Source organism: Mustela lutreola, chromosome 8, assembly GCF_030435805.1.
Source record: "Mustela lutreola isolate mMusLut2 chromosome 8, mMusLut2.pri, whole genome shotgun sequence".
Classification (NCBI taxonomy): Eukaryota; Metazoa; Chordata; class Mammalia; order Carnivora; family Mustelidae; genus Mustela; species Mustela lutreola.
The window spans coordinates 85,789,062-85,809,689 of NC_081297.1; the positions used below are offsets into that span (position 1 = coordinate 85,789,062).

At 39.5% G+C, this 20,628-nt stretch overlaps 1 protein-coding gene across 3 annotated transcripts in view; it reads right to left on the minus strand.

Annotated features, from left to right (window-relative positions):
• TMTC1 (transmembrane O-mannosyltransferase targeting cadherins 1) overlaps positions 1-20,628 on the minus strand; it is a 277,223-nt gene that overhangs the window by 84,402 nt on the left and 172,193 nt on the right. For 2 of the 3 annotated variants that reach the window (XM_059185860.1, XM_059185859.1), the window contains one exon: positions 15,529-15,650. The exons of the other annotated variant lie outside the window; for it this stretch is intronic. In XM_059185860.1, the coding sequence (XP_059041843.1) occupies positions 15,529-15,650 (122 nt within the window). The remainder of the gene's footprint in view (positions 1-15,528; positions 15,651-20,628) is intronic. 3 annotated transcript variants of the gene reach the window in all.

The following is a 20,628-nucleotide window of genomic DNA, read 5'->3' on the forward strand; positions in this document are numbered from 1 at the left end:
TATGTCTTTGAAGATGAGAGGCTCCCTCTCAACCTTGTAGTTCATCAACTAGCTCCAAATTTATAAGACCTCCTGTGGTAAATAAGACAGAGCTCTGGAATCTACATTTCAGTTCTGACAATGCCTGTTGTTGGATCTTTGATTATTTAAATTCTCTACTTATTAATTTTCTTGTTTGTAAAAGGAAATAATTTTACACTGTGTATCATGTTCGACAGACAACCATAAATGGTAACATTAGTGTTATAATAATAATATTTTTATTAGGGAATTATTTTCTGCTGAATAGAATATGAGACAGGATGTGTGTACAGTCTGCACATATCCAGGTTAGAACAGATGTCTCTCTCTACCAGCCTCCTGTAAATGTGGCAATTTCCTGAGGCCCCTAAAACACTATGAGCCACAGTGGAACCAAAGTGCTCTGGTGCAAACTTGAAGCTTGGGAGTTCACAGTGAGGAAAAGGGATGTGGGAACTGGGTTCTTTCCTAACACTCAGGAGTTCGCCGGCCACAGGAGTTTTGCTCAATCTCATGAAGCCTCAGTTGTTTCTTCTGTAAGAGTTTAACATTGCCTGCCTTAATAGCTGAAAATATAGCTACTTAAAGCACTGCTGTTTGTAGTAAATGAAATCATGTATGTGGACATAGTCTGTGAACTGAATATAAGGTATCTGTGTTTTCAAGTGAAGTGTTTATATGTTCATGTGTGTGTTTAGTATGCCATATTCTATGACATCAATAAAATGTACTGTGTATATCATTCAACTATGTGATTAGATCTGTAAATATCTCAAGAAATCTAGTTTATTAGAAATCCAGATTGACCCAAACTATGTAATTTATAGAATAATGTAAGTCTTCCAAAAGCATTCACAGAAAACTCCCTTAAAACTACAAACTTCCCTGTACAATATTGTTCACTTCATAAAGGTCTGAGTCACACACCACTTTTATAGAACAATCTATTGTAGGAAGTAAAATACACTTGAATTTGCGAAATACAGGTAGCCAAGTATGTATGCTAATGTGCATTCACAATTCTAGAATTCAAAAAGCACTTAAGCAAATCTTCCCTATTCCCATTTCAAATCTTTCTCCACTCTGTCTTTGTGAATACAAGAAGAAAGGTAAGAAAATGCAAACTATCATCTTTTTGGTGAACTAATGCACAATAAGCAGCATTGTTCTTAGCTTTCATATGAAATAGAGTATTAACTGTTTGGAAGTTCAGGCTGGTTATTTAAGGATGGAGTAAGTTTCATTCATTTGCACCCTGAGCATCAGACTATGACAGGGGCTGTTTCTTAAGTGTGGTTGAACAATGAGGTTAAAAGTATCAGAAACTAACATGGAAACAAGGGTAAACCTAAAAATGAATTAATCCAAGTCAGTAGTGGAGATGATAAGACCCACTTTCACCACCAGGAGAACTATCCAGCCATGGGATGTGGGTGTTTTCCCTTGCAGGAACCTTCACTCCTGGTCTGGCTTCCTTCCCTCCCAGCCTGGTACAGATAGTCAAAGCCAGATTTCCCGTCTGGGCCCAAGAGGCCTTTCAGCCAAAGCCAAAACGACTCCCCCAAGGAACTCTAAAGCAACTCCTAAAAAGTTAGAAACCCCCTCTCTCCCTACCCACCCACAAGCATGCCCATCTCAGGAACCTGAATTCTGTCCCTTCCTCTATAAACTACTATGGTCTATGGTAAAGCATCTGCACTTCTGAAGCAAAGGCATAATGGACAATCCACTAGTTGTTGTTGCCCCTTCCTCTATCTTGTGTGTTAACAGGCATATGCTCTGTCATGTGTCCAGTGTTCCTGAAGTCTCCACAATACTCTTTTATGAAGTATCTGTTGTTCAGGGTACTATGAGAGAACACATACAAAAATGGTGGTTCCAAACCTCACAAGAGCAGGACAATCCGGGTTTCTAAGAGTATGGAGGATATTCAAAGATTACTAAAATTTGTATTAATAAGTCACTGGTTTAGTGGTAACCATTTGGCAATATATATAAATGTATCAAATCAACACGTGTATACCTTCAATTTATACTATATTATATGTCAATTATATTTCAATAAAGATGAAAAAAAAAAAAAGCCAATGGTTTGAGATACATCTTCCTGCGTGGAATCCAACAGAAAAGGAAAGAAATGGATTCACTTATAAGTATGAGGGGTCTTGATAGAAGGGAGCCTGAGACGGCCACACTTCAGTCCACTCCCACCCTCCAGGCAGAGCCATAGTTGGCTGCGCAGGATCTGGGCTGTCAACATCTATGCTTTAGTTGCTCTCCTCTGTTAGCAGAGGTGCATTTCCTAACCTCCTTCAGTGTGATGTTCCAGAACACTGACGTGCTAGAATAGGGTTGCAGAATCAATGGAGGAAGAGATGGGCCGGGAAAGGAGAGGCCTGTACCTATGCTGTTTTGCTTTCCTTCAGCTTGGATTCCTCCAATCTCCTCATTTGCACAGGGCGGACTGAAATAATGACTTGCAGCTACCTACCACAGCTTATGGTATTTTTCACATATATTTTTCCATTTAGGCTCATCTGAATCCAAATTACACTCTCCAAATTTTACTTTCAAATTGTGGTTTCCAAGACATTCACTGTTCATCATTTAGGACTTAATAGGCATTAACATTCATTTTTTATTAACTAATAGACTTCTATGATATTAAGGCCATGATTATAGTTCAGTGAGTGACTGCCCGAGATTATCCTCATCTCATGCCCCAGGCCACCCCACAGATTGGCCAACTGATCTTTAGCCCACCAGCACCCAACCTCCCCATCAGTTCACTTCATTTTCACTACGGCTCTGTTCTGTTCTATTTGTCTACGATCTACAATCTCCAATTTTAGAACACATTTGCTTGAGTCCCCCAATAAAGTCCTACTGCTTTCCTTCCTGGTCACGTTCTTCACACAGCACACTCACTCCCAACCACAAGCACTGACCCCAAGCCTGGGGCAACCCTGGGCCCCTCCCTACCTGGGTACTTCTCTCAAGAGCAGCCCTCACTGGACAAGGCGTAGCTTCTAGATCTCACACCTCTTCTGAATTCAGATCTTGGAGGGCTAGATTGGAACAGTTCATGCCGGCACGGCAAGAGCAAAGAGACAAACGAGCTGGTATCAAATATTTCCGTCCTTACTCCATCATATTTTGAAGAACAACCTTAATCAACTTCTGAAACCCCGAAGTAGGTTATTACACCAGCAGGAAGCCTCCAACTGCGTGACAGTGGAAGTTTGTCCCACTGAAGCCTGGAGGCGTGGGGAGGAGCAGCAGAGTTTGACAGACTCAGCCCTCTTTTAAAACATGGCGCATAACACGAAAGATGCCAAGTTTAAAAGCAAAGGCATACCTCTCTAAAGTAAAAAGACTTATTTCCTTACTCAAATCTTCGATCTTCCCACTGTTTCTTCTCCAGTGGTATCCCTGACCTTCACGCTTTCTCTCCAGATCATTTGGTGATAGGACTTTATGGCCCATTCGTGTAATAGCCCACTGCATTTCTCCTTTTCCTTTCATTGGGCTCATTATGATAAAAGAGAACCTTCTTTTAAGATGGCATGATAGAAATGCATAAAAATGGATTCAGAGCTAAAACTAGGCACTAATAGAGTGGCTCTAGGTAAATTAGCCAACACATATGCACACTTACACATATATATATATTCTCAGAGACCTGGTACACTAGACCTTGTAACTTAACTGATTTCAATCTATTTCTTGTGTTTTTAGTTAAATGGCTCTTTGCCAAGCCCAAGGTGCTTTGCCCACCTCTCTAATGTATTATACAATAGGAATTTGAGGCAAAAAGAAAAAAAGAAAAAAAAAAAAAAACACACACACAAAAAACCCCACCCCAACACACAAAAACAAAACAAAACCTCAAACTAAAAAACGAATATCTGGCTTTGCCTTGTTCCTGGGTTTTCCACGATTTTTGTGACTTGGCCCTCTCAAAATAGAGTTACTCGTGTCCTCTTAGGTTCAATCTTGTCCCATCCATGCAAACCATAGACTTAGAGGGACTCAATCGTCTCTATTCGGTACCAACCACTTTGGGGCAATCTAACCTGTGCTTTTGAGTCCCTGTTTAGATCATCAGCTTCAGCTGAATTAACAAGTCTCCCTCTATGACTTCATGGGAACAGGCCAACTTCTGACCTGTTCTCATGGACTGCACACTCTCTTACTAAGCTGCCTATACAATGGCTCCTTGAAGAGGGAGGTCTGGCCTTGCTCCTGCTGCTGGGGCCTGTTTCCTCCTGACATATAGCATACTTTGCTTCTTGCTGCTTTCCCCCGTGAACTTCTAAGCATCAGCTGTTCCTGCTGCTTATGAGGACACCATCTTTTCTCACAGCAGAGCCCACACAGATGCTTCCCGAAGCACTTCCTGGTGTCACCACCAGGCCCCTGAGAGAACCTGTCCCCATGGCAAATGTACTGCCTTCCTTTCCCTTCCCCCAATGGAACCCCTCTCCCTTTCCTATGGGGACCATCCTACTGAAAAAGAGCAGACACAGGTAGTCACATTCCAATGCATGACAAAAATCCTTGTTTAAAATCTGAAGAAGAAAAAAAATTCATATTTTCCTCAAGGCTATTCTGAATCACAAAACACTGAGCTTTGGAGCTGAAAGAGACCTTAGAGATCATGTAGCACAATGATTACAGGGGTTGAGATTTCTCAAACCTGTAAAATTTCCAAGAAAGTGGACTTGGGTGGGGGAGGAGTGTTGTGCACCCTCTGCTGCTCTTACCATCTTGTCATAGGAGAAAGGATATTTTAATACCAAAAATATAAGAAAGGCATAATTTCATAATTTAAAAAAGCACAGATAAAACTTTATGCAAAACCCACTACACTGTCTTTCTCTCTCCCCTCACCCTCCCAATTTTGCCACAGACCAGTCAGGGAAAAGTCTGTCATGGAGATCTAAGCAATGCTTGGAGACCACTGAGCAAGGCTAACCCTCTGGTTTTACTGGTAGGAAAATGATTCCTCCAAGGCTTCCAGGCAGTAGGGGACAGGACTGTGCTTATTTCCAGTTCAGTCTTCTTCCTACTGGATTTGCTAAGCTAAGCTTGTGCTGCTTTGAGCGACTGAGCTGCTGATTTTCATATTTGGCCAAACTTTGATTTACTCTCCAATAATCATCACTCTCCTCCAGCAAGTCTGAAGAAGCCTATGCATAGACGGCTCCTCAGAAGGGGTTCCCAATATCGGATATCGGGAGAGTATTACTTCTGAGGTACTTTGTCATTTTGCATCCTGAGAAATACTGCAGTATTGCCCCCATAGTGACCCATGTAAGACTGAAAATTTCATTTCAAATTGATAGGTATGACTTGAAGGTAACCCTCAAAATAAAAAAATGAATGGGTTGGGGGAGTCATCATTTTTCCAATTTTCCACATCTTTTGTGTCCATAAGCTTAGGGATTTTGCCATACAAATGGCATCTTTCTAAGAGTAGAGTAATTTTTTATATTTCTTTCTTCCCTCCAACACATGGTATCTAACTTCTTTTTCTGTGGTTTCAACTATTCTTGATCAATGCTACCCATAATACTGGGTCTGCCTTCATTTATCCTTATCTGCCTCCTCTTTCTATTCATTCATGTTTTCTTAAAAGTAGCTTAGGAATTTGCTCTTTGGCGCTGAAGTGAATAAATCACCTTTAATCTGGCATGTAAATGGATATCTGATCACATCCTGTGACTTCATTTGAGAGCTCTCAACAACTATTTCTGCTTCACTGATTCAAAGAAATTTTAGTCCTTTGAAGCATTCTAATGTGGTTTTTACAAAATACCAAAAAAGTAGCCATCAAATTATATGCCTCTCTGGAGAGAATGAGAGATCAAAATTTCTGTTAAAAAAAAAAAAAAAAGTGATTTAAGCCCCAAACTCTCCAGCCTGTTCAAAAAGGAAATCCAAAAAATAGACATTTATCACCAGAAGAAAAGATTATTCCAATTTCTTTTGGTGGTGAAACTCTGACCCTAAAGCCATGCAATGATAAATAGCCTATTTCTGCCCCTTTTATCTATAGATTTCAAAGTGCAAGTGAGAGGAAGGTGATATTTTGGGTCTTATCTAAGTTAGGATGGAGGGAGAACAGAAGCCAGAAGATTTTAGTGGCTTGTTCGTTGTTAGGCATAAAGGCAGAGATAAAAGAGCACTTGGTCTGACTTATTCTGGGCTTTTCTTGTAAAATAGCCAAATTAGCCCCGGGGCCTCATGGGAGTCACCCAGGATTCAGTGAGGGTGGACATGACTTCTGTGGTGTTTATGGATGGAATCTAAGGCCAGGATTTGGCGTCATATCACTTGAAACAAACATTTAATGAGTAGAAAGCTCAACTTCCTCAGAAGGATTACCCATTCAGCCTTTTACTTCATTGTCCTATAATTGCTAAAGGTCCTGAGACAACACAGATGTCTGCATAAAAAGGACAATGGGTATTATCAAACTTCCACTGAGAACACTATGTATATGTTTTCCTAAAGCACCTGGGTACTTAATGCTGTGGATAACGGCTCCTTCTTGTCAAGGTCAAAATTTAAGGGGAGTCATGCAGAGAAGATTCCTGTGTGAATGAAAGGCTTGGGAAATATTCTTCCCCATCACCAAAGCCAATGTCTAACCTTAATAAATGCAACAAGCAACATCCAGTGTCCTCACACTTTCCTAGGGATGCCTACAGCACATGCAAACTTCTCTGTGGTCCCCAGGAAGTTTCCAGTATCTCTAAGGACTTCAGCACAGTTTATAGATATTGACAAGTTTTCTATGAAAATGGGGGACTTTCTCTGGAAAAGATTTTACCCAGCAGTGACCAGCTAACCTACCTCAGTAGAAAATAGTGGATAGTTGGGCAGAGAGCTGCTGAAACCCTCAAAAAATGATGACTGAATATAAACTCTGCAATGCATACATGCAGGTATTTGGGGAGAAAAGAAAGCTAGTCACCTTTTTTTTTTTAAAGATAAAATCTTTTAAAAAAAGATTTTATCAAACTTTGTCTTGGCAGGTCTTACTCAGGAGAGAGTTTCCTTCTTTCATCTTCTGTGCTATTGTCAAACTTCGTATTTGTGGTTTTTTTTTTTTTAAAGATTTTATTTATTGACAGACAGAGATCACAAGTAGGCAGAGAGGCAGGCAGAGAGAGAGGGGGAAGCAGGCTCCCTGCTGAGCAGAGAGCCCAACGCAGGGCTCAATCCCAGGACCCTAGGATCATAACCTGAGCTGAAGGCAGAGGCTTTAACCCACTGAGCCACCCAGGCACCCCTAGTCATTTCTTTTTTTTTTTTTTTTTTTTTTTTTTTTTTTTTATTTTTATTTATTTTTTTTTTTTATTTTTTATTTTTTATAAACATATATTTTTTATATACATATATTTTTATCCCCAGGTCTGTGAATCACCAGGTTTACACACTTCACAGCACTCACCAAATCACATACCCTCCCCAATGTCCATAATCCCACCCCCTTCTCCCCAACCCCCTCCCCCCGGCAACCCTCAGTTTGTTTTGTGAGATTAAGAGTCACTTATGGTTTGTCTCCCTCCCAATCCCATCTTGTTTCATTTATTCTTCTACCCACTTAAGCCTCCATGTTGCATCACCACTTCCTCATATCAGGGAGATCATATGATAGTTGTCTTTCTCTGCTTGACTTATTTCGCTAAGCATGATACGCTCTAGTTCCATCCATGTTGTTGCAAATGGCAAGATTTCATTTCTTTTGATGGCTGCATAGTATTCCATTGTGTATATATACCACATCTTCTTGATCCATTCATCTGTTGATGGACATCTAGGTTCTTTCCATAGTTTGGCTATTGTGGACATTGCTGCTATAAACATTCGGGTGCATGTGTCCCTTTGGATCACTACATTTGTATCTTTAGGGTAAATACCCAATAGTGCAATTGCTGGGTCATAGGGCAGTTCTATTTTCAACATTTTGAGGAACCTCCATGCTGTTTTCCAGAGTGGCTGCACCAGCTTGCATTCCCACCAACAGTGTAGGAGGGTTCCCCTTTCTCCGCATCCTCGCCAGCATCTGTCATTTCCTGACTTGTTGATTTTAGCCATTCTGACTGGTGTGAGGTGATATCTCATTGTGGTTTTGATTTGTATTTCCCTGATGCCAAGTGATATGGAGCACTTTTTCATGTGTCTGTTGGCCATCTGGATGTCTTCTTTGCAGAAATGTCTGTTCATGTCTTCTGCCCATTTCTTGATTGGATTATTTGTTCTTTGGGTGTTGAGTTTGCTAAGTTCTTTATAGATTCTGGACACTAGTCCTTTATCTGATATGTCGTTTGCAAATATCTTCTCCCATTCTGTCAGTTGTCTTTTGATTTTGTTAACTGTTTCCTTTGCTGTGCAAAAGCTTTTGATCTTGATGAAATCCCAGTAGTTCATTTTTTCCCTTGCTTCCCTTGCCTTTTGCGTTGTTCCTAGGAAGATGTTGCTGCGGCAGAGGTCGAAGAGGTTGCTGCCCGTGTTCTCCTCAAGGATTTTGATGGATTCCTTTCGTACATTGAGGTCCTTCATCCATTTTGAGTCTATTTTTGTGTGTGGTGTAAGGAAATGGTCCAATTTCATTTTTCTGCATGTGGCTGTCCAATTTTCCCAGCACCATTTATTGAAAAGGCTGTCTTTTTTCCATTGGACATTCTTTCCTGCTTTGTCGAAGATTAGTTGACCATAGAGTTGAGGGTCTATTTCTGGGCTCTCTATTCTGTTCCATTGATCTATGTGTCTGTTTTTGTGCCAGTACCATGCTGTCTTGATGATGACAGCTTTGTAATAGAGCTTGAAGTCCGGAATTGTGATGCCACCAACGTTGGCTTTCTTTTTCAATATCCCTTTGGCTATTCGAGGTCTTTTCTGGTTCCATATAAATTTTAGAATTATTTGTTCCATTTCTTTGAAAAAGATGGATGGTACTTTGATAGGAATTGCATTAAATGTGTAGATTGCTTTAGGTAGCATAGACATTTTCACAATATTTATTCTTCCAATCCAGGAGCATGGAACATTTTTCCATTTCTTTGTGTCTTCCTCAATTTCTTTCATGAGTACTTTATAGTTTTCTGAGTATAGATTCTGTGTCTCTTTGGTTAGGTTTATTCCTAGGTATCTTATGGTTTTGGATGCAATTGTAAATGGGATTGACTCCTTAATATCTCTTTCTTCTGTCTTGCTGTTGGTGTAGAGAAATGCAACTGATTTCTGTGCATTGATTTTATATCCTGACACTTTACTGAATTCCTGTATAAGTTCTAGCAGTTTTGGAGTGGAGTCTTTTGGGTTTTCCACATATAGTATCATATCATCTGCGAAGAGTGATAATTTGACTTCTTCTTTGCCGATTTGGATGCCTTTAATTTCCTTTTGTTGTCTGATTGCTGAGGCTAGGACCTCTAGTACGATGTTGAATAGCAGTGGTGATAATGGACATCCCTGCCGTGTTCCTGACCTTAGCGGAAAAGCTTTCAGTTTTTCTCCATTGAGAATGATATTTGCGGTGGGTTTTTCATAGATGGCTTTGATGATATTGAGGTATGTGCCCTCTATCCCTACACTTTGAAGAGTTTTGATCAGGAAGGGATGTTGTACTTTGTCAAATGCTTTTTCAGCATCTATTGAGAGTATCATATGGTTCTTGTTCTTACTTTTATTGATGTGTTGTATCACATTGACTGATTTGCGGATGTTGAACCAACCTTGCAGCCCTGGAATAAATCCCACTTGGTCGTGGTGAATAATCTTTTTAATGTACTGTTGAATCCTATTGGCTAGTATTTTGTTGAGTATTTTCGCATCTGTGTTCATCAAGGATATCGGTCTATAGCTCTCTTTTTTGGTGGGATCCTTGTCTGGTTTTGGGATCAAGGTGATGCTGGCCTCATAAAATGAGTTTGGAAGTTTTCCTTCCATTTCTATTTTTTGGAACAGTTTCAGGAGAATAGGAATTAGTTCTTCTTTAAATGTTTGGTAGAATTCCCCCGGGAAGCCGTCTGGCCCTGGGCTTTTGTTTGTTTGGAGATTTTTAATGACTGTTTCAATCTCCTTACTGGTTATGGGTCTGTTCAGGCTTTCTATTTCTTCATGGTTCAGTTGTGGTAGTTTATATGTTTCTAGGAATGCATCCATTTCTTCCAGATTGTCAAATTTATTGCCGTAGAGTTGCTCATAGTATGTTCTTATAATAGTTTGTATTTCCTTGGTGTTAGTTGTGATCTCTCCTCTTTCATTCATGATTTTATTTATTTGGGTCCTTTCTCTTTTCTTTTTGATAAGTCGGGCCAGGGGTTTATCAATTTTATTAATTCTTTCAAAGAACCAGCTCCTAGTTTCGTTGATTTGTTCTATTGTTTTTTTGGTTTCTATTTCATTGATTTCTGCTCTGATCTTTATGATTTCTCTTCTCCTGCTGGGCTTAGGGTTTCTTTCTTGTTCCTTCTCCAGCTCCTTTAGGTGTAGGGTTAGGTTGTGTACCTGAGACCTTTCTTGTTTCTTGAGAAAGGCTTGTACCGCTATATATTTTCCTCTCAGGACTGCCTTTGTTGTGTCCCACAGATTTTGAACCGTTGTATTTTCATTATCATTTGTTTCCATGATTTTTTTCAATTCTTCTTTAATTTCCCGGTTGACCCATTCATTCTTTAGAAGGATACTGTTTAGTCTCCATGTATTTGGGTTCTTTCCAAACTTCCTTTTGTGGTTGAGTTCTAGCTTTAGAGCATTGTGGTCTGAAAATATGCAGGGAATGATCCCAATCTTTTGATACCGGTTGAGTCCTGATTTAGGACCGAGGATGTGATCTATTCTGGAGAATGTACCATGTGCACTAGAGAAGAATGTGTATTCTGTTGCTTTGGGATGAAATATTCTGAATATATCTGTGATGTCCATCTGGTCCAGTGTGTCATTTAAGGCCTTTATTTCCTTGCTGATCTTTTGCTTGGATGACCTGTCCATTTCAGTGAGGGGAATATTAAAGTCCCCTACTATTATTGTATTGTTGTTTATGTGTTTCTTTGATTTTGTTATTAATTGGTTTATATAGTTGGCTGCTCCCACGTTGGGGGCATAGATATTTAAAATTGTTAAATCTTCTTGTTGGACAGACCCTTTGAGTATGATATAGTGTCCTTCCTCATCTCTTATTACAGTCTTTGGCTTAAAATCTAATTGATCTGATATAAGGATTGCCACTCCTGCTTTCTTCTGATGTCCATTAGCATGGTAAATTCTTTTCCACCCCCTCACTTTAAATCTGGAGGTGTCTTCGGGCTTAAAATGTGTTTCTTGGAGGCAACATATAGATGGGTTTTGTTTTTTTATCCATTCTGATACCCTGTGTCTTTTGACAGGGGCATTTAGCCCATTCACATTCAGGGTAACTATTGAGAGATATGAATTTAGTGCCATTGTATTGCCTGTAAGGTGACTGTTACTGTATATGGTCTCTGTTCCTTTCTGATCTACCACTTGTAGGCTCTCTCTTTGCTTAGAGGACCCCTTTCAATATTTCCTGTAGAGCTGGTTTGGTATTTGCAAATTCTTTCAGTTGTTGTTTGTCCTGGAAGCTTTTAATCTCTCCTTCTATTTTCAATGATAGCCTAGCTGGATATAGTATTCTTGGCTGCATGTTTTTCTTTTTTTTTTTTAAGATTTTATTTCTTTATCAGAGGGGGGTGGGTGGAGAGAGAGCACAGGCAGACAGAATAGCAGGCAGAGGCAGAGGGAGAAGCAGGCTCCCTGCCAAGCAAGGAGCCCGACGTGGGACTCGATCCCAGGACACTGGGATCATGACCTGAGGAAGGCAGCTGCTTAACCAACTGAGCCACCCAGGCGTCCCCTAGTCATTTCTTTAATGAAGACCAGCTTACTGACACTGATTTTGGATGACTCTGCACCAAGCTTACAAAATGAAGCAAAATCCGAGTGGTTCTAAGAGGCAGGCACCTGTTCTCGGAAATACTGAGGATTTCTTCATATTTAGAACTTTCATTTTAATCCAAAAGAGCTTATTCCTATCGAAAAAGGGGCAGGGATACTACATTGTCTATTTTAGAGAAAAGAAAGGCAGAGAAAGGTCAGGGCGCCTGGGTGGCTCAGTTGGTTGAGCATCCTCTTGGTTTAGGCTAAGTCATGAGCTTAAGGGTTGTGAGATGGAGCCCCATGTTGGACTCTGTGCTTGGTGCAGAGTCTGCTTGGGATTCTCTCTCTCCCCCTCATTCCTCCTCTCCCTGCTTGCGCATGTGCTTTCTCACTTTCTCTCTTGCTCTAAAATAAATAAATAAATCTTTTTTACAAGTCAAAGAAAGGTCTATTTAAGATGTTACAACCCACTGAGAGCCAGAGCTGGCATGATTCTGCAGTTTAGAAAATACACCTACCCTGGTGAAAGGAACCCCTTATTTTAACTAAGACACCCCACAAACAGATGATGACAGTATTAAGGGCTTAATAAGGTTTACACAAGGGTCTCTTCCAGAAAAATGACATTTTAACCTCTTGTTTAAAATTCCAGCCCTTTATTTCCTTAGAAATTGTTCTCTTATCTCTATATTAGGAAAGTTTGCTGCACATGCAACTTCTTGTCCCCCAGAATCCTAAATTCCTGAGGATTTATATCTCAGGACTCAGAAGTACACATACTGATCATGAAATGGAGCTGAGCTGAAAGAACGTTACTGTGTTCTGAAATGCTCCTTCTTTTCACTTATGAAGAATACTAAGATGTTACATAAGAAAAGCAATGGAGGGGGCACCTGGGTGGCTCCGTGAGTTAAAGCCTCTGCCTTCGGCTCAGGTCACGATCCCAGGGTCCTGGGATCAAGCCCCACATCAGGCTCTCTGCTCAGTGGGGAGCCTGCTTCCCTCCTCTCTCTCGGCCTGCCTCTCTGCCTACTTGTGATCCCCATCTGTCAAATAAATAAATAAATAACCTTAAAAAAAAAAAAAAGAAAAAAGAAAAGAAATGTAGTTTGGAAGGTGAGAGGTCCTTCAGTAGATAAAGAGTGCATTCCATCTCTACCCATCTTGGGCAAGTTCACTAACTTCTTAGCATCCAGGTGTTGTATTTTTGTAAAACAAGGTAATGCCATCAGCTACTTAAGGAGCTGATATCAATCAATAATAGTTATATATTTTTTATTGACCACATATAATGCAAAACACTTTCTGAGTTTTTTAAATGATCATCTCATTTAATGCTCACAATGTCTCATTGAGTTGGGTGCTATTATGTTCATTTTATACAGGTGAGGGAAGTGAGGCTTTGAAATATCACACTCATCCTTAAGCCAGAATTCAAACACGGGCCTCCTGACTTCAGGGGGAAGCTATGGATTACTACATCAACAGTGTGAGTGAACTGATAACATAAATATAATATGTTTAGCATGGTTAGTGACATATAACTGAAGTTCACTAGAAGTTTTGGTACAATTAACATTAACTAGTGTTTATCAGCAGTGAAACTCTTTGAGGCCAGACACCGAGACTCACTTATTTTTGTAATCTCAGATTCTAGTACAGAATGCAGATGTGCTCTGTTGAGACTTGTTAGGTTAAGAACGAACATGGATTCCACTTGGAATCATCCGCACTAAAGAACAGCACTGCCTGAAGCCACTTTCAGCTGGTCTAAGCAAAACCGTATCTAGAATAGACACTGAGTTCCCTTCGCCCTCATATTCCCTATTAGCAAGGTCTCATAAGCCTGTTATCTCACAGCAATACAGAATACAAAGAATCTGTGTTGTATTTTGTCTATAACATACAGTATTTATCAAGAAATAACCTCCTTCACAAATGGTGCAGAAGACACAAAGAAAATGAAGGACTGCCCTCTCTCTTGAACCTAGTCAAAACAAGAAGCTGTAAAGACTTGGAAAAACTGTTAGGTATTTGGTTTGGGGGCAATCAAAGGTTAATGAAATTAAGTCTCGATTGTTTGTGTCTTTAAATTTCTAACTCAATGTCAATTAATGAAATTAAAATCTATTGATATTGATATTAATTTTAAAATAAAATTTAAAGTTAAAATTCCAATCCAAAGGATAAAAAAATGCTGACTCAAAGGGGTACATACACTCTGACATTTACAGCAGCACTGTCAACAAGAGCCAAATTATGGAAAGAACCCAAATGTCCACTGACTGATAAATGGATAAAGAAGATGTGGTACACACACACACACACACACACATTACTCAGCCAGCAACAAGAATGAAATCTTGCCAGTTGCAATGACATGCATGGAGGTAGAGTATACTATGCAAAGTGAAACAGGCCAGTCAAAGAAAGAGAAATACCATATGATTTCACTCATATGTGGAATTTAGGAAACAAAAGAGATGAACATAAGGAAGAGGGTGGGAAGCAAACTGTAAGAGACTGTTAACAACAGAGAACAAACTGAGGGTTGCTGGAGGGGAAGTGGGCGAGGGGATGGGCTAAATGGGTGATGGGCATTAAAGAAGCCACTTCTTGTGATAAGTATTGGGTGTTATATATAAGTGATGAATCACTGAATTCTACTCTTAAAAACCAATATTACAGGATATGTTAACTAACTAGAATTTAAATAAAAATATGAAACAAATAAAATTCAAAAAATAAAATAAAACTCCTAATTCAATATTAATAAATAAAAATAATAATTTCATTATAATATTTTGGTTTAGGATATTGCCTTCTACAAAATTTCATTCTTACATGACATTCATGATACTACTTAACTTTAGGAAGTTTACTAATATCCCTATTTTTAAAATGTTAAGCCTCAGTACAAAAAAGCTTCATATCTTGCTCAAGGTTACACAATGAATGAATGGCAGAACCACTCAGGAGACATTCCCAGGTATCTGAAAAGAAATGTGGCCTTGAACACTGACATCTGAATAAGACAAGAGAACAGACAAGCTTCAGCCCAGTTCAAATATTCAGAGATAAGTGGCACTGTGTAATCACATATGGATGAATACCCTTTATAATTTTTAACCATTTTCTTTCTCAAGGACATATTTTCTTGAGATTTTACCTATTTTTTAAATTAAAAGAAGAAAGGAAGAGAGACAGAAAGAAGAAAATAGAAATTAATTACACTCTTGTTACATAATAATTTTATGCAATCCACATACTTCTAAAAAACTACGACAATTATGCGTAATGAAACATATATATTGGGGTAAATGACGGCTGCTGAAATCCTGAATATACTCCAGTCAATGTTTCACATCTAATGGTCAAGCTTCCAGCTGCAGGTAAGCCGCTCTACACCAGAGTAAACACGCGCCAGTTCAAGCTCACCCACTCCTCTCTGTGGCTGTTGTGAAAGCTGAGGTAATAAACGCCTCAGCTACACAAGGACCTAATTGTGACACAAGCAAAGAACCGTCCCTCTGGAACTATCCATTGATGACAGAAGGCAGGTCTCGTAAAGTGGAAATCACGAGCGATAATTACCTAGGCATGTAAAGGACTCTCTCGGCCACCACAAAACCCACCCTGAAGAAGAGATTGCTGGCTGGAATGAACGGGAAAACCAGGAACAACAAGCCCACTAAAACTTCCTTGTGCTCCAGTCTCTGAAACATACAACAGTGAAGGACAAATTAATTTTTAAAAACTTTCACTTCAGTTGGCATTTAACCATCTCTTTCATTCTCAAGTTCTCATTGATGGAATGAATAAATTAGACCAATGCAAACGCTTTGATCAGTGAGCTGAATTCATCAGAGAAAGCCCTTGGGCTGAAACCCCTGGCAAGTCACACGTTCGCCACCCAGAAACCTCTGATAATTGCACATGAGCAGTGACCATTACTCCTTGTTTTGGGCCAGTCCTACAGCAACCCTACTTCTTGGCTCTGGTCCCTTTCAGAATCTCTGTCCGAGAGCAAAGCAGCTTAATAGAATCAAGCTCACTAAGGCATCATAGAGAATTATTGTCCTCTCAGAAATAGAATGCATTAAAAAAAAAAAACAAAAAACACAACAAACCCACACAAAGCTCACCAGGAGCTTAGCATAAGGCTTGGCATAAAAGAAATTAAATGCAAATAGTAAAATTCAGAGAACCAATGAGAGAGATCATTAAAGCTGAGAAATTTTTAGGTCAAATTAAGCCAGTATTTTTTCCATGAAATTTTTGGCATCAAAGTCATTATAATAATTCATTAAATTGACAAAGCACCTTTCTCTAATACTATATATTTTCTGTAGATCTAAATTTGTCAAGATTTTTCTGTCACTTCTCATTAACAGAAAATATTTATTACTAATAATTCGCTATAATGGACACTGTAAACGTTAGTCTGTATTTCCATGACTGATATGGACACATTTGAAGACAGGCCTATTTAAAACACACCTTAATATATAGGATGACATTATTTTTTCTTTTTAAAACAGTTTAAGAAAACCAAATAGAACTTTGCATATTACAGTTATAAATATTTCTTACAAACATTTAAAAAAAGTGTATTACTTTTAATAATTATATAAGACTAAATAAAAGTTTTAAAAATATAGATAAAACTTCCTAATACCAGCTACTAAATGCTTTAAGTGGACAAAGTAAAAGATTTTTAACAACTTGAGAAATTTGTCACCTGGATTTTATTAAAATATTGGTTTTGCTGACTATAATGAATAGAATAATAAAATTCCAGAGAGTAATTCCACATGAATAAATGTGATTTGGACAATTTCTCTTAAATAATTAATGGTTCTATCAGTTATGATCTCATTTTTTTACCTAAAGGAACCATACTCTTTAGAATTAAAAGATGAAAGGGAAAAAAAGGCTTTCATAACAAGCCTTCAACTGAAATGGATGCAACTGGATGATGTTATATTTTCTCTGACCCACTAAAATTGAGAAAAAAAAAATAGGTGAGAAAAGTAGCAAGTTCATTATATTTAAAAGCTGCAACCTATTTTTTTAATTTAGATTATACTTTGAATTTACAAAATACATTTCATCTCAAGAAATTAAAGTTTACGTAATTTTAAAGAAGAATAACACCTTCATAAGAATCCTGTGACTCAGGAGCAAGTATTTCTTTGCTAAAACTGAAAATGAATCCCAGAGAATGAGTGTCTCGCCCAGTGTTCCTTATGAACTCTCGGCCTATTACTGAGTAGGGGGTTGATGTCCTATTTCTGTCGATGCACTTTTATTTTTTAGCTATAGTTGACTCCTTCTTTGAAGCCTATCAAAATGTGAAATATTTTTTACAAAAGAATTCGCATATTGTCCCACAGAAATTTCTGAAAAGAACTTAATATGTTCTACTTATTAATCCTATAGAATTAAGAAGAATATAACCAGAACTCAAACTAGGCCATTAGCCATGTCCCTGGATAGTGTCACATCCACTGAGCCACCTCTCTGGCTGTCCTCAAGGTTAGGAAAGAACAGTCCTCACAGAGGAGCTGAAGGAGACATCACTTCCATACCCCCAATCTCACACCTTATTTCCTGAGCAAAGGCTGCCTTCCTCACGCTGGTGGCCAGGGGTTTATGTCCTTTACTCAGCAGAATCCCCAGTGCTTTCAGGAGCCCCTAGGTTGGGAGGAGGCAGGTGTCCTGACATGTAGGCACCCAACCCTGTGCCTGCCCCCTCTCCCTCCCTCTCCCAACCCTGCAGGGGGCAGGACCCCCCCGGATCTCCCTGCTGCTGGGGACAGAGAGTGACAGTCAAGGAGCCCCCAGCCTCCCCCAGAAGACTGACCTGCAAACTGAAAACTCACTACACCATGTGTTCCTTGTTCCTCCACCGGGTTCTTCAGGCTCCAAGAGCATCTTTATTTCCTTCATGGCCATCATCCCAATTGTAATCACACATTTATCTGTGTGTTTCCATCTTTATAAAATGTCTGTCTTCCCCAGGAGATTGGGAGCCAGGAGGGCAGGGAGCTGGTCAGCTGTGTTCACTGGTACATGATCTGTGCTTAGTTCAGTGCCTGGCACTTAATGGGTGCTCGGAAATACTTGTAGAATAAATCAGTAAGTGAATAAATGTACCCAGCAAGGGAGAAAACTGGATGTAAGAATGCGAGAAGTTAAGGAGGACATCCTGGTGGAGGTGACGATCTGAATTTGAAAAAAATTAATGAATGCGTAGGAGGCAGACAAATTTGGTTGTGGTTGGGAAAGGAGGGCAGGTCATTGGCAGAGGAGGGGCTGGTCCTAAGGGGAGCTTTTTGTTCAACTCTGTCAAAGACAGTGGCACAGCACCCAAACTCAATGAAGTTTTACTATTCTGTTTTGTCTTGAGAAAAATAATATTCATGAATAATTCTTTATTCTTAAATTAAATTGATGATCACATCCTTTGTCTTCCCTCCTCCCTCTTCAGTCAAGAGAGAGAGAAAAAATAATCAGAAATGTATTTCTCTAAATGGTAAGTCAATCAATCAAACAGAAAGTTGTAAAGTTAGGGGAAAATGACATGGAAATGGCTGAATTTCCTAGAATAAGAAAGAGTGGGAGGGAATCCAATTTTGCATGTTGTGGATCACAGATGTGACAGAATTGGCTAAATAATTTAAAGCTTATTTCAGCCTAACAGAAACTCAAACAAAATAGGAGTTGGGGGAGGGAGAGAAAATTTGTGACTTTCCAAAGTACACAGAGTGCATTCAATTTCTAGGAATAGAGGCAAATGGAAATTTACTTATTCAAATTACAGTAGGGGGTAAAAAGACAGGAGTATTAAAAGAGCTAATCATATGGCTATTAATAATGTGCATTATTTGATTAACTGTGCAACTTCAGAGTTAATTTATTTCTTTGAGCTTTAACCTGATGATCAGTAAAACAAAAGAAAGGATATTGATACCTATTGTGTCTGCAGGAAAATGTGTGACAAATTCAGGATGACAGATGGTAGGTCTGATTCCTTCCTGGCCTGGATGAAGTAGAGAAGCATGACCCTCAGCTGCAAGGAGATAAAGAGCTCTCCACACCTGCCTGAGGGTTTTGTTCAGCTGCTGTCTCCACAACACCTCTCCCATCAAGCAGCTAAGTAAGGGAAGAGCAGTGGTTTTCTCAGGACACGTGAGGGACCTCAGAGGAAACATCACTCCAGAATCCAAGTCTAGCCTGGAAGCTTCTGGTTTCTTTTTTCCCCTTTGCCCTACTCTCAGATAACTTTTCAAAGCACAGGTCACAGATAAGAGGACACACGCACGCACACACCCGCGCTGTGGCCAGCAGGGTATGGGTGTGTGTTCAGGAGAAGAGGACCCCTCCCTGCCCCATTTAAAACAGACAACAATCCACTGCTCACCGTTCCCTTCCAGGATGGCAGAGAATGGACCTCATTATGGTAATTTTTTTTAAAGATTTTCTTCTTAATTTTTAAATTATTTCTATACCCAATGTGGAGCTTGAACTGTTGGGTCCATTATCAAAGGAACGAGACTTAGACAAAGTTATGCAAAGCCTTATTCTATGCCAAGCATTAGAAGTTAGACTGGCCAGGGAAATGAGGCTGAGACAAAGTAAAAGTTATGTAAAGCTTTATTCTATGCCAAGCATTAGAAGTCAGACTGACTGGCCAGGGCCGCCTCTGAAGAGAGCAACGCCCCTTGGTCTTACAGGCTAGTTTTTATAGGGCACAATCACAGACATCTACATATGTGGTTTTGGCTGATTGGATGTCTCCTACCTGTGTGTTTTAGTAATGGTTACCTGGAACCAATACTAGTAACTGTTGAGGCGTTTATTAAACAACAAAATGGCCTTGTTTTATGTATGTGTTTTAGTAATAGTTACCTGGAACTGATATAAACAAAATGGCCTTGTTTTAGGTGTTGTGTTTTAGTAACAGTTACCTGGAACCGAGAGCAGTAACTGCTAAGGCTTTTATTAAACAACGAAATGTCTACCTAGGTAACATGGAGTCACTATAGCTAAGTAGGCCCAGGCAGGCCCTAAGGGGTTAACATGTTTTAACGTGGAATCGACCCCAACAGAACTTACAACCCCGAGATCAAGAGTCCCATGCTCTACCAACTAAGCCAGTCAGGTGCCCCCTCATTATAGAAATTACTATCTTTGTTAATATATTTTCTCCCACCTCTACAGTTTTCAGGAAAATGGTATGGTGCATGTACGGTGAGAGTATGTTCTCAGAGTTCTAGATATAACACAGCTGTATTTCAATTCTAGAGATTTATTTGGCAGCACTGGGCTCTCACTGTCTGCAACTAATTTAGCAATCTTCTGAGAAGCTGATGACAGTTGAGCTCCCCTCTTCAGCCCCAGGAGACAGGCGTTTGCCAAGGTGACAACGGACATGGCTGCCAATACATACTAGACCCCCCCCATTTTTCTTTCTGTTTAGGGGTCTATTCCTTCCATTACACTACGAATTCCTTGATGACAGTCCCATCTCATTTAAACTTGTTACCTAGATATGTGGCACACACAGAATTGGCATTCAACTCGTATGGGCTGCAACAGTAAAGCTCAGTGATGAAAGCTGTATACACATTACCAGGGTTCTCTGGAAGAGCCTTTTCAGGGACTTCCTGTCAAGAAAATCTTTTACTT